We start from the raw sequence: 14,960 nt of genomic DNA on the forward strand, positions 1-14,960 counted from the left end.
GTGACTGCATGGGGCTCAAGCAGAATAGCGGTTGTGAACATGGCACAGGACTTGGCAGTGTTTGCATCTGTTATACATGCGTCACTCTGAGTCAGCACCAGCTCGATGGATCCTGATAGCAAGATATCTTACAGTTGGGTAGACTGATTCCTTCAACTTTTCACTGAAGTATTTTAGTAGGGTGCTCTTATGATCAGACTAATACTCTAATAAAATCAATCTGGGAGTTCCTAGGTGATGCAAAGTTTAATGTGCTCAGTAGCTCATAGAAAGGATGGTGATTTGTGTCTATCCAGTGGTGCTTCAGAAGAAAGATATCCTGACCTATCTGTTCAAACCAGTCATGGAAAACTATACGGAGCACAATTCTATCCCAACCCACATGGGACTTTCATAACTCAAAGCTGACTCAATGGTAAATGGCTCAAATCATTCTGACTATAGAGTGCAAACGGTTAATGGGGCACAAGACAGGAGCTCCAGTTTAGAGATTATGAACGAGTAGAGGAAAGAGCCAAGTACTAAGATCGCATCAGTGGGAATATAGTTGACAGAGATCAGAGGACAGATGTTAAGCTTGTTGCTGTTTTTTAAGCGCTGTCCTTTTGGTTCTGATCCATGGCAACCTTATGCACAGCAGAATGAAATGCTGCCTACCATTTTGCCATCCTCACAGTTATCCCTATGCCGGATCCTATGTTAAGCTTAAGCAACTGGGATTCATAAAAGATGGTCATTGATCAGCCCGAGGGAGGGAGTAGGAGGGGTAAAGAGGATTTTTGGATGCTTCCTAAGGTTTTCGCTTTGACTTGAGTTTGACTTGAGTCATGGTGGTATTATCAGGTGAGCTTTGGAATGGTAATCTCACAGCTGGCTCAGATCCACTGCTGCTCCATGAAGGAAAGGCGAGGCTCTTTTCCTGTACAGATTTATAGCCTGGGAATGCATATACAGCGTCACTATTAGTCAGACTCAACTTAGCGGCAATGGATTTGGTTTGTTTTGGAGAATACCTAAGAATGATTGGTTTTGAAAGAAACACAACGAATGTTATTTTGGATCAGGTGAATTTGAAACGCAGGTCCCTGTGATTTTCCAGGACATCATTATCAGGAGGCTATGACTATAGAGGTCAAGGTCTCAGCAGACAAATCTGGAGCAGAGGTGTAGATTTAAGGTCTCCAGCAGATGAAGACACATATGCATGGGCACCTAAGGGTGATGTGCGTGATGGAAAAGAATTTAGCCAAACGCACAGCCCCATGAACATCCACCCTGAGGGAGAGCTTGAGGGAGACAGATTTGGAAGACCCGTGGAAGAAGTTAGACAAGGGAGGAAATCAAGTGAGCAGCGTATGACGCATTAGCACTGTCTTTGTCAGATTGAAGAGAGTGCAAGTGGGATGAAGATGGAAAAGAAGTCATTTGCTAAGTAACTGGCAGGGCATCCGTAACACTGGGTGGAAGAGCTTCAGGGATGTGTCACGAGAGGAAGCAGAACTGCAGCCTGTGCGTTGACAAGGAAGAGAAAACTGCCAAAGGGGAAAGTGGCATTAATCTTCTGAAATGCGTGACTCAAAAGAAAGAGAAGAGACATAGCTTCCATTGTAGAAATGCATTCTTAAAAGTCCTTTTATTTTTCTTCCTTTTATTTTCTGATTCTTTTCTTTTCCCTTCATTTCCCTTTATAGTTCTTTTTTCACCCTTTCTCTCTCCCTATCTTTTCAGTGCTTGAGAAATAGTCACTTAAATACAGGCTTTATTGAGAAAGGCAAGAGAGACATTAACTGACAGAATCAGGTACCTAAAGACATTGAGAGAAATAAGAACAATGATATGATTTAACAGGAAAGTGGACATGCTTTCTCTAATGGAAGTATATTCTAGCTTTAGCTGCATATTAAAAATGAATATAACTAATATTTACATTGATGATCTCCCCCCCCCGCCCCCAGTTACAAACAAGTCCAATGATAAGCATTGGGGCTTCTGGGACACTGGTTCTTTGATCTTTTTTCTTCATTCCATTTTTAAGATTAACTTATGGTTGAAAATGCCATTTGGAATTCAAGTTATCTCAACTGAATTCTGGTTAGGAAGAAAGAGAAATAGAGAAAGGGCAAGAAAGTTTATCTCCTAGCTAAGTCAAACTTCTTCTAGGAATTTTCCTGGAAATACCATCCAGTGACTTCTGCTTATATTTCATGGAAGACCCTAGCTATAAAGAGGCTGATAAATGTGGTCCTTAGCATTTTGCCTCTATCAAATTACAGTTCTATTAGTAAATAAGAAGAAAAGAGACCTTGGGTAGGGGGGGGGGATATATAAGTTTTGCAGAAGCAGTGCATATATTTGCAGAGATAGATTTTTGATGGCAGAGAAGGAATGTGAATTAGTTTATGTCAAATAGATTTAGGATTTCTGGTGTACATAACATGGGCAGCAAAGGAAGGCGGCCTGCACTGAGGTCCTAAAAGGGAGGATGGGAGATTGAGAATAGCATTACGAGAAAGTGCAGAGGTCAGTAACTGACTGGACTGCCCTGGAAAAATGCTGCGAGGGACTGAGGGCAGAGCATGGGTGGAAGATCACTAATTTGGTTGGTACAAAATGGAATAATTGTGGGATTGTCTCCAGAACTGTTCAGAAATCAGATGTAGGAGAGTGTGGTTAAATTCATTTATGTTGGGAGGAAAGGAAAATTCAGGGGAGAATTATTTTTGGTTAGAATGGCCGATGATAATCTAAAGAAGAGATAGGGTTTTTATCCAGATGATGAGACATGAGCAGGAATCCATGGTGAGGGGGAAATTACCAAGCAAAGAATGGCCCGAGGACACAGGATCAACCATGGGAAGAGACAAAACAGTGTTAGCTCCCTCTCTTAGGGGAGAGATATACCTCTGACCTTGGCTTCCCACTACAAAGAATTTACACCGAAGCCTGGTTTGTGATCCAGGTGAGTTTACAGAGAACAGAAGTGGAACAATTGCATGGGACAGTGGCTCAGCTGCTGGGAGAGAGCGCCAGAGCAAAACCTCTGGTTTTTCAGGGGTCCATTGGGAGGCGTGATCAACGATACTGGTCAACCCCATTGGCTGAATCAAATTCACCTGGCTTAGATGGGCCAATCCAGGTGTAACGCCCACCTAGGTATACCACACCTTCCTGGCTGGGAGATTGAACCTAACATTTCCCCCCGAAGAGGTATGGATCCAAATCTTTGGGATACTGGGCAGTGACATTTCTAGCTGTTTCCTGTTGGCAAAGGACGAAGTGAGGCTGTGGGTCCCACAAAGTAGGAAGGAGTTTTCCACTCAAGGCCCAGGATGGATGAGGTTGAGGTGATCCAGGAGCGTGTGGTCCTGGAGGTGGCACACTTGGTCCAGAGACTGGTTCCCTGAGGACTTCTGGGAGAACCAAACAAACCGGTGTATGGTTTAGGAGAGACAGGGATATGGCTGTGAGATGACAGTGCCCTTGGAGGTGGGTTAGTGTCACGGGAAGTTTGGAAAGAGGTGTTTGTTCACTGTAAACATAGGAGCAGGGTAAAAGCATTCACTAGCATAAAGGCTGTGATGGGCCTGAGGGAGGCTTTCTGTTGAGCCCTATGTGTCCTGGAGTGGCAGTGACACCCCAACAGCTTTCAGGGGTGCTTGTCTCTCTGCTCCAATTCTGAGCAGTCTGGATGGAATAGCGCCCATGGTTTCACCTGTGAATGGTGCCCAGGGTCCAGGTAAGAAGATAAAGACAGGATAAGCAGCTCAGTATCCAGGGGGACATCCACTGACCTCGCTGCCATATTGATTGCTCACCTGAGGTTCCAGACCCGCTGCAGGTCTCCTGCTGCTTTGCTGGCTGGGCCAATCATCAGTGAGCAGATGGTCACCTGGCCTGCAGGTGCCCTCCCACTTGGCTACCTGCCATAGGACAAGGGACACCCTAGTGGTCAGCTTGCTTGTCAGGTTAGCATGGCCCTTGGGCAGGCCTATTCCAGATAGGGTGGTTCTGTGCCCAGTGCTCTGGTTCCCAACACACATAGTACTTAGCACTTTGGTCACGGATTTGGGAAACCTGGGAGGTGGTTGACAGGCAGTGAGCAAGTGTGGCCAAGACTTGGGCAAGCCTGATGTCCATCCTTCTCTCCTCCTGAACCTGTATCCTCCTTTTCCCTACTGTCAAATGCCGATCCCCATCTCGAAAACACAACAAAAATGACTGGGACCTCGATGTCTCCAGGTCAGTAATACAGTTTCAGGGCATACTTCTGGGATGCTGTGAAACTGGAGCCTCAAGCAGGTACCCCTGTAGGAGGGAGAGGGTGGAGGCCCCAGTCTTTGCCTGTTTTCTAGACAGCAAGCACTGGCCACCAGCCTATGGAGGAAATTACTGGCACGAGCAATTCAGTGACGTCCAAAGGCGAGACCACTGCTTGGAGTGGCCTCCCAATAGCCTTCAAAGGGGCCTGCTGGCAGGAGCGGACTCTCGAACCTATGGAACCGTTGGTCAGTAGCCCAGGGAACATTAGAGGGAAAATTGGGATCTTAGCTGGACACCTGTTGCAGGGGAACGGTACCAGGAGCTGCTCCAAAGGTGCTGGAAGCAGCTTCACTGACAGGTGAACATTCACAGTCACTTGGGTAGGCTCCCGAACGCCTTTGGCTTTGGCCTAGGCTTCGGCAATGGAAAACCAGCCGGCAGCCAAAGGACAAAGCCACGCTGGCAGAACGCTGAAGCAGCTTGATTGCCAAAGCAGGAGAAAGCTAAAGTGAATGGAGAGGGGAAGGGAAGCATTTGACTTCTGGAAATAGGCAGCGCTAACTTCTGGGGCCCAAACAACCGGGCACCTAGGCATCACCCTGCCCCCACAGGTTTGGAGCGGTGGGTGGCATCTCGGCTAGGGTCACATGTTCTGTTCTCCCACAACAGAGATGGCTGTGGCCACTGGCCAGTGCCATCTTGCCAGGGAGTGGAGAGTCATGTGGCTGGGGAAATGGCAGCCTACACACATGGTTTAGTGGCTATCTAGCTGGCTGGGACACAAAGCAGTCTACTGAAAATCAGAAAGGCGCAGAGGTCCCATGCCACCCCTGGAATCTAGGCTGGGGAGTGCATGAAAGTCCCTTGTAACACAGAAAGGCAGATGGGCAGTCTCTCTTAAAAATAGGGAGCAGAGATAGAAATACAGACAGGAAGAAATGGGGCTTCTGCAATACATTATAAGCAGGCTGAGGTGACTTCTGCAGTGGGATAAATAACGGCTGGTGTCCTTTCCAAATCATGCACAATGCAGTTTTAAAGTCCAGCCGAGGTGCTGTTTCCCCAGCCTTATATATCTGTGTCACAGTACCATATGCTGGATCTCTCTCTCGTGGGAAAGATATACCTTGGTCCCTGACTTCGCAAGAGAAAGAATTCACGCGGAAGCCTGGTTTGTGATCCAAGCGAGTTTATAGAGAATAGAAGTCGCACAATTGTGTGGGTCAACTGCTCAGCCACTGGGTCTCAGCCCGGCTGCTCCGCCGCTGGGAGAGAGCGCCAGAACAAAACCGCTGGCTTTTCAGGGACCCCGTTGGGAGGCATCATCAAAGATACTGGTCGACCCCATTGGCTGAATCAATATCACCTGGCTTAGATGGGTCAAAGCAGGTGTAACACCCACCTAGGTGTACCACCCCTTCCTGACTGGGAGCTCGAAGCTCACATTAGTGGATCAATTTGACTGAATGGGCCAGCTGATGTTAGGCAGTCAAGGAGGGTGAGGTTGAAAGGGCATACCTGATGAAGACTGATAAAGGTACAGATTCTTTAGACTAGAATTTCAAACCATGTCTTTTAAGCAATGAAGATCTGTTAATGGTTATTGTGCAGAGTGATTTTTAATTGATGTGTTGCATTTTGCTACAAAGGCATCCAGGGACGGAGATTGACTGCTATTTGAAAAACAGGCTTAAGAGCTAGCAAAGTACCCCAAGAATCAGTGAACAGTATGGCAGCAATGAAGAGGAGGGAGAGGCAATAAACAGAAAGTCATGATCTCTTCTGTGTTCTCTTAGCCTTTGTCACATATCACCTTTGCTCTCCATCCTGAGTATTTGCGTAAGTACTTATCTCAAATGCTTATTTCACTCACTCATTAATTTAAAAAATACTTAATGAGTCTAAGTTACATATCAGATACTGTACAAGGCACTGAAGATTCAGTGTAGACAGTTTTATTTTTACAGAGGAAACAAACAAGGGAACCAAATAGAGTTTAACAAAAGTAGAGTTCTATACCAAGTTCTAGGGACACAGAACTTGGCCTTCTAATCTATGATGTCAGAGAAGGTGACATTTAAATCCAGCCTTGAAGAATCCCAAGGAAGCAGCCATGGGAGTCGGTGGAGGAGGATGCAACGATACAGCAACAAAGAAGGTGACACATTTGCATCCTGGGAGCTGCCAATTATTGAATGGACCTGGGTCACTGGAGACATGGAAGAGACATGAGACTGAGGAAGGTGACAGGCCTATGAGCTGTGTTAAAGAGTTCAGGTTGTATTTCAAATGTGTTGGGGGCTTCTTAGGGGATTTTAAGTAGAAAAATGATGTATTTAAAATAGGTGATTGAATTTTATTCATTTAATTTGTTTTTAGAGTCAGTGAAGCTGAGTGACTACAATCTTGGATTTAGGGATCAGATTGAGAGAAGAGTGTGGTTCACCATTTAGCTACTTAGTGTCCCTGTGATCTTGGGCAAATTACTTAAGCTCTCAGGGTCTCATTTCTTCAGTAGACTCAAGGTATCAAACAAAAATTACCTTTTGCGTAGGTTTATGTTGTGCAGAATTAAATAAGTCACTTGTAAAACTCTTCGCATTTTTGGCACATAGCAGGCCCTCAAAAAGTATTCACTAGGCTTGTTATTAACATAGTTCTCTAGTCATAATCCCTTATGTGATGTATTACAAATTCTAGACTCTATGCTAGTGGTTATGATCTCATTTTAGAGGGAGTTCTCTGCTAGGCTAATGGACAGGATTAAGGTGGAATTAAGTCTTCTCTTTAAGAGAGGGTATGGACCAAGTCCCTGCCCTTTGCTTCCTTTGGGATATGGTCTCCTGAAAGGCCGAAACCACACCTCTACCAAAGCCATTCCTCTGTTTATATGAGCTAGCACAGAAACAAGAGCACCACGGGAAGTCAGAACCAAAAAGGAAGAGCCACCAACCAGTGGAGCACATTCAAGATCTCTGACGTAGGCAGCAGAGGCCAAGACGAGAGGCACCAGAGGCTGCAGCACAGAGACCGTGGGGCTCTTAAAGGAGGCAGCCCCAGACCAGAAGCCAAGGCAAGGAGCTCATGAGAAAGAACAGAGGAACAGTGCTGAAAACATGGCATTGTGAGGCAGAGCAACAGGTGGGCTTCCTAGGCCATGGAAGCAGAAATCAAGGGACCGCGTGGCTGAGAAGCTGAGAACTAGAGAGAGACTTGCCTAATAGCCGAGAAGAGGTGTTTCTCTGGACCAATGACTATATACTTACTGTTTACGGCTCCTGACTTGTAGTAACCTGTTAGCTTCCCCAATAAACTCCCTTAATCATGAATACTATCTGTGAGTTCTGTTACCATTCCAACAGACTATCAAGCCGAACAGAGAAGCAGAGTGTGGTGAGAGGCACAGCTGAGGGCAGCACAGGGTAACTAAGGCTGTCTGCCTGGTGGCGACAGGGAAACCAGTGGAGGTCAGATATGGCCGGACACATTGTTTCCCAGGCGCCACGTACTCAGTTCAAGCACAGGAGCCCTGCTTGATACAGCACCGCCGAGTCCCGGGTCATCCTCACAGTCATTGCTGTGTGTGCCCAGTGTCGTCCTCGTGCTAATCCCAAAGCTCCGATGTCCTGCTCCAAGGATGGATAACATGGATAAAGTGCGTAAGATGAACTCTCGCCATTCGCGTTCCTAAGCGTTTTCTGGCTGTACTTCCGCAGACAGATGGAGGCGTCCTGGTGGCGTAGTTGGCATGGGTTAGGCGTTTGGCTGCAATCCACAAGGTCGACAATACAAAATCACCCACCACTCTCCACTACTGTACAAAGTTATAGTCTCGAAAACTCAAAGGGGACAATTCTACCCTGTTCTATACGGTTACCATGAGTGGGCATCGACTCCATGACAATAAGTTTATTATTGTTGTTGTTCAGTAGCCCACAGTGGTGTACTCAGCCTTCTTTGCCACCATCACAATCCAAAGGCAGCAAACCTTTTGAGGCCTGCTTTATTCACTGTCCTGCTTTTGCCTGCATATGACGCAAATGGAAATACTGTGGCTTGAGAGTGGGGGTGGGGAGGGAGGGGTGCGGTGTTGTATCTTTGTTCTGTAACACTCTAGAGGGCATTTACAGCAGATTTGCCCGATGCAAGGTGTTCGATTTCTTGAACTGCTGCTTCCAGGGACTTTCATTGTTTGTCTACATAAAATAAAACCCTTGACAACTTTAATATTTTCTTCATTTGTCAGGATATTGCTTCAGTTGAGGAGAGAGGATTGTTGTTGTTGTGTGTGTGTACTGAGAGGCAATCCTTGTTGAAATCGGTAAGCTTTGCTTTTCATCAGCACGTGCTTTGCGTTTTTATGCCGTCAGCAAGCAGTGTGTCACCTGCACATCACAGTTTCCAGTTTCTGTGTTTTTTTTTAATTTTTAAAATCATTTGATTGGGGGCTCATACAGCTCTTATCACAATACATACATACATCCATTGTATCAAGCACATATAACATATTTTTTTTTACATTTTATTAGGGGCTCATACAACTCTTATCACAATCCATACATATACATACATCAATTGTATAAAGCACATTCCCTGCCCCAATCATTCTCAAAGCATTTGCTCTCCACTTATGCCCTTTGCATCAGGTCCTCTCTTTTTCCCCCTCCCTCACGAGCCGTTGATAATTTATAGATTGTTATTTTGTCATATCTTACCCTATCCGGAGTCTCCCTTCCCCCCACTTCCCTGCCGTCCATCTCCCTGGGAGGAGGTCACATGTGAATCCCTGTAATCAGTTCCCCCTTTCCAACCCACTCACCCTCCACTCTCCCAACATCGCCCCTCACACCCCTGGTCCTGAAGGTATCGTCCACCCTGGATTCCCTGTGCCTCCAGCTCCCATATGCACCAGTGTACAACCTCTGCCCCATCCAGTCCTGCAAGGTAGAATTCGGATCATGGTAGTTGGGGGGAGGAAGCATCCAGGATCTGGGGGAAAGCTGTGTTCTTCGTCGGTACTATATTGCACCCTGACTGACCCGTCTCCTCTCCTAAACCCCTCTGTGAGGGGATCTCCAGTGGTTGACACTTGGGCTTTGGGTCTCCACTCTGCACTTCCCCTTTCATTCACTATGGTACACACACAGACACACACACACACACACACACACACACACATTCTCTTTTTTTTGCATGATGCCTTATACCTGGTCCCTTTGGCACCTCGTGATCGCACAGGCTGGTGTGCTTCTTCCCTGGGGGCTTTATTGCTTCTGAGCTAGATGGCCGCTTGTTCACCTTCAAGCCTTTAAGACCCCAGACACTATCCCGGGCACCATCAGCTTTCTTTGCCACATTTGCTTATGCACCCGTTTGTCTTCAGCGATCGTATCATGGAGGTGTGCAGCCAATGATATGATTTTTTGTTCTTTGATGCCTGATAACTGATCCCATTGGGATCACTCGCTCACTCAGGCTGGTGTGTTCTTCCATGTGGGCTTTGTTGCTTCTGAGCTAGATGGCCGCTTGTTTATCTTCAAGTCTTTAAGACCCCAGACACTATCTCTTTTGATAGCCGGGCACCATCAGCTTTCTTCACCACATTTACTTGTTCACCCGCTTTGGCTTCAACAGTTGTGTTGGGAGGGTGAGCATTGTAGAGTGCCCATTTAATTAAAGAAAGTATTCATGCATTGAGGGAGTGCTTGAGTAGAGGCCCAAGGTCCTTCTGCCACCTTAATACTAAACCTATAAATATAGACACATAGATCTATTTCCCCATCCATATATATATTTGCATGGACATGTCTTTGTCTAGACCTCCATAAATGCCCCTTGACTCCTAGCTCTTTCCTCCATCTCCCTTGACTTTCCTCCTGCCCCACTACCATGCTCCATCCCCACCTGGGCTACAGCTATACCTCTTCTTTATGCAACCTTACCCTTGATCATTCCCCACCAGGCCTGCCACTCCCCCCTCACTACCATTTTGGGTCCCATGTTATTCCCTTGTCCCTGTGTTTGTTAACACCACTTTCTTACCCCCCTACATCCCCCCACCCCAAGTCCCCCCGGAACTGTCGGTCTCATTGTTTTTCCTCCATATAGTTCATCCAGCCTGTCCTATTCAGACAGACCTGTGGAGGCACTAACATGCACGAAGACAAGAGACGAAAACAAAGCAACAGTATATAACCAGACAACAAAACAACAAAAACAAACCACTGACAGAAACAAAACACTTTATGAAAGAAAAGCTTGTAGTTAGTTCAAGGATCATTTGTTGGCCCTTAGGAGTGTTATCTAGTCCAGTCTGTTGGGGCACCACGCCCTGGTCCCAAAGTCCACTTTCAGCATTCCCTGGGGACCTTGCCACTCCATTCCCTTGCTGTTCCGCTGCACTCCCCCAGTGCTTTGCCTCGGTGTGGTGGGATCAGGTCAGGTGCAATTCCCACACTGTGTCTCCGGTGCTGTCCCCTGTATCGCCCTTGGTCACTGAGGGGCATCATGTCTCATAGTGGGGCCAGCCATGTTGTTCTCTCTGTGGACTGGCTGCTCTACTCAGGAACATCATCCTCATGGCCTGGTGGGCTAGGCTGTGTTCCACTCTCTCCTTCTGCCCCTTCATCTGCTCCTGTGTGCTCTGATCAGATATGTCCATCTCCCGGAGCTGCAGAATCAATGTCGTCCTTTGAAACAAATTCTTCTGTGGGGAGGGGCAGGAATCCACTTAATTTTTGGTGCTGGGGCCAGCCTCCCAGACCTCTCCACTGGTTCCCTAACATCACAGATTCTTAATGATGCTTCAACGCATCTCGATGCAGCCATCTTCTTAATCTGCATAGTCCGGCTTCTTGGATAATTTGTTCAGCATACAGGTTGATTTCACCACACAAACTAATACTAAATAAACCTCAATTATTGGAACTATGATAAAAACTACTCTAGGAATGGTACGGAAGAGGAATTACAAATAAGGAGAAGCTGAGGGCAGGGAGTCCAGCTATTAGGACTCTCGAATAATTTAGGTAGAATATCTTTCTAATTTATTCCTTGTACTCAGCTGTCATTCAGGGGTTAAAAAATAGTGTGTAGAATAAGCAAAAAGGAAGAGTGAGCAGAGCTTAGTGACTGCTTAGCTCAATGGGACCAGGGAGGGCACATATAGATGACCACAGGGCTTCAGCTTGGTGGACTTGCGGATTCTTTACCATCATAAGGAAGCTCCTTCCTGACCCCGTGGCTCTGAGTTTTCAGGCCATTACTTCCCTGACATCTTTGGATGGTTGGCCGCTTTTTCAATTTCCTTCACTTGTTCACGGATGATGCTATGCATGTCTGCCTTGTTCCACAAGGCCTTGTCATAACCTTGGTGAAGGCATCTTTTAGTTTGGAACCTTTACATTTCTGATGTCTTAAACCTCACTTGCAAATTGGTTTTGATTACTTTCATCTGGTTGCATCCATAGCACAGTTTATTTCTAGATCAAGTAGCTCACTCAGGCAAGACTGTATCACCTCTCCACCAGCTTGGAGACATGAATGGGATCTTACACTTTAAAAATTAATATTATATTTTATGGAATAATTATCATTTTCTCTTGTGTCTACAATATGGGATTAAATACACATTCTAATTTAGGCCTCACGGCTTAAGTTTAAAAGTGTCTCACCTTTTGACTTTTCTGTTCCTGCCAAATCTCCACTTCTCTGACTCTGAAGGTAAATGACGGAACCTAGAAATGTGATGTGTAACTTTGTTCTAGTCAGATGTTGTTCTGTCTATTGCAAGTGCCTGAATTTTGTGCAAGCTCATAGCACATGGAAGGTCCCCTGGGTGATGCAAATGGGTGGCTAGACCTAATCTCCCTTACGTTGGATGTGTTATCAGGAGGGACCCGCCCCTGGGAAAGGACATGAGGCTTGGTGAGGTTAGAGAGAGAGAAAGAGAAATTTCGTTCAGAAGATGGATTGACACAATGACTGCCAGAACGAGCTGAAACAAAACGACAATTATGAGTAGGGTGCGGGGACCGGCAGCGGTTATTTCAGTTGTGCATAGGGCCACAATGAATCACAAATGAAACAACAACATTAATTTAAATCTTGGAAGTTCAAACCCATCCAGTCGTACCTGGAGGTGTGCTTCCATAGGATCCTGCTAAGAAAATCCCACTGCACAGTTCTGTTCTGTAACACAGGGGTTCCAGGAGTTGAAACGGATTCCACAGCAATGACATAAAAAAAATAGCAGGTGGAACTAAGTCCACCTGCTATAAGTTGTTTTCTTTTTTATTAAAATTTCTTCTCTCCTTTTCTAACCTGTCTTTTGAGTTCAATTATTTTCACAACTAAAATGCTTGGTAACTTGACAAAAAAACAAACCCAGGAGTTTTTAGCTTGCTTTCTGGCTGCTTTAAAAAAGACACCTGGATTGACTTCCACTTTGAAAGATGATGTTCACGGGGAAACAACGAATTAAATGCCGTCTAGAGAACGAGCCGTCAGCAGTTGCAGTCTCTGTGCGCACGGCAGTGATCTGTCCACAGTGGTTGCCTGTGTGCTCACGTGCTCCGGTCACAGTTGTGAAACAACTTCCCTGAATTAGAAGTAGAGGAGAGCCCACCATCTGGGAGGAATAGGTTGCCCTGAGAACCTCTTCATTAGTCACCGAGCTCTGGCAGGAGAAGTCAGTGAGGGCTAGCCCAAACCTGCCAGTCAAAATTTAACCCAAAGCCTCCACCACAGTACACACACACACACACACACACACACACACACACACACACACACACACACACACACACAGCTGGTCTTCTACGCTTCCCTCGCGCGCGCGCGCGCGCGCGTGTGTGTGTGTGTGTGTGTGTGTGTGAGAGAGAGAGAGAGAGAGAGAGAGAGAAAAGGGACTCAGAAATAGTACTTGAGAGATGTTGCCGTGGGGAATAAACAAACTCCGTGGCTCAGGTTCTCAGAGTTTCTGTCAGCTGTTTTCTTACTTTTCCAGACTGAATATACTTGAAGCATACTGAAATAATTTATAAACTAAAACCCAAACTCCGTGCCATTGAGTCGGTTCTGATTCGGAGTGACCCTGGGGACTCAGCAATTCTTCAATTACCTTTTGACAAACAACAAAGCCGACTCATTTCAGTTTGTCTTGTTTCCCCTCAAAACGAAACCACCTGCCACCCGTCCATTGGGATACATAGCGACCCTACAGGACAAAATATAAAGGTCTCTGAGTTTCCAAGAATGCGGGACTGCACAGGAGGAGACGGTCCCCTCTGTCTCCCATAGAGCAGCTGCTGTCTCAGATGGCGGACCTTAGTCTAGCCACTTCATCCTGCCCGGGTTTGCTCCGAACTCCCAAACTCACCACCAGTTGGTTCTGATTTCATCATTTCCCTTAGTGGCGGCAAAACAATCATGCTCATCTTTGAAGACAGAAAAAAATCACTGCGTTGGAATTTTACTTGGGAACACAGCAAGATAAAAAGGGAACTGGGCGAGCCTGTTTCTCCGGGCTCAGAGGGGTTGGCTCCCTGGGGAGGGCGCCGCTCTAGGGGGTGGGAGACGACAGACGGGAGGGGTCAAGTGGTCCGGACTCCTATTAGCTGGGAGACAGAACCCTCCCAGGAAGTAAGAAGAAGGGATTACAGGCGTCTCTGAGAGCTGGGGATGTTAGAGACCTGGTTGGTTATTTATTAGCAAAACGGGAAGCGGAGTGGGGTGGGCGCTGGTCAAATTACAGGAGCGTCCTGGAGCGCGAAGGCGTGGAGCGCGTACCTGGACTTAGTCCGTCCGTCTCTTGTGAACTTCTCCGTGGGACAAAAGGCAAGATGGTACTTCTCTGTCCTCAGACATTTGTCAAGCTAAAGCTCTCTTAATTTTACTTTTGTCGGGACATCTTTAAGCGGCCGGGAGAAGACCTTTTCCCTGGGGTCGGTCCCGGGGCAGCAGGAAGAAAGAAGGGAGCTGTAGCCAGACCTGCCGGGCTGTTTGGGAGCAAGGTGTCTGCACCCTCTGGGCACCATGCCCAGTTGGTGCTGATTGCCAGGCCACCCGAAGGGTGAGCAGGTGGACCCGCAGACCAAGGAGGGAGGCAGGCAGAGGCCCCTCTTCGCGTGTCTCCACCAGGTGCACCGGGCACCATGGGCAGCCTCTGCCAGAGGTTCCTGGCCCATATGCAGTCCTGTCTCCCCTGCTTGTCCCGGGAGGTCGACAAGCCGCCTGTGGTCATTAAGAACCCAGGGGCGCGCTCCCCTGCCGCCTCTCCCAGAGCACAGAGGCAGGAGCCCCAGGGGGAACGTGGACACTACTTCGTGGCTCTGTTTGACTACCAAGCTCGGACCGCGGAGGACCTGAGCTTCCGTGCAGGGGACAAGCTCCAAATCCTGGACACGTCTCACGAGGGCTGGTGGTTTGCGAGACACTTGGAGAGAAGAGGCGATGGCTCAGGCCAGCCAGTCCAGGGCTATATTCCTTCCAACTATGTCGCCGAGGACAGGAGCCTACAGGCAGAGCCGTGAGTAGCCCAAAGCCACACTTTATTTTTCCCACTTTCAGAGGGTTAGATAAGGAGTTTTCAGCCTTACCCAACCACACCTCCTTAGTTTCCCAAGAGCTGCCCACAAAGTATGAGGAAGTACTAGACGAACGCATTAGTCACTTGAAAGGAACTGAACTTTCCATACCAA

General features: G+C 47.1%; 1 protein-coding gene across 1 annotated transcript in view; it reads left to right on the forward strand.

The window, feature by feature from the left end:
• Positions 1 to 13,944: 13,944 nt before the first annotated feature.
• The window catches only part of FRK (fyn related Src family tyrosine kinase), a 131,358-nt gene continuing 130,342 nt past the window's right edge, over positions 13,945 to 14,960 (forward strand). Inside the window, exon 1 of the mRNA XM_075553980.1 lies at positions 13,945 to 14,788. Within this exon, the coding sequence (XP_075410095.1) occupies positions 14,415 to 14,788 (374 nt within the window). The 5' untranslated portion in view covers positions 13,945 to 14,414. The remainder of the gene's footprint in view (positions 14,789 to 14,960) is intronic.

The sequence above is a fragment of the Tenrec ecaudatus genome, chromosome 7 (assembly GCF_050624435.1).
Source record: "Tenrec ecaudatus isolate mTenEca1 chromosome 7, mTenEca1.hap1, whole genome shotgun sequence".
Classification (NCBI taxonomy): domain Eukaryota; kingdom Metazoa; phylum Chordata; class Mammalia; order Afrosoricida; family Tenrecidae; genus Tenrec; species Tenrec ecaudatus.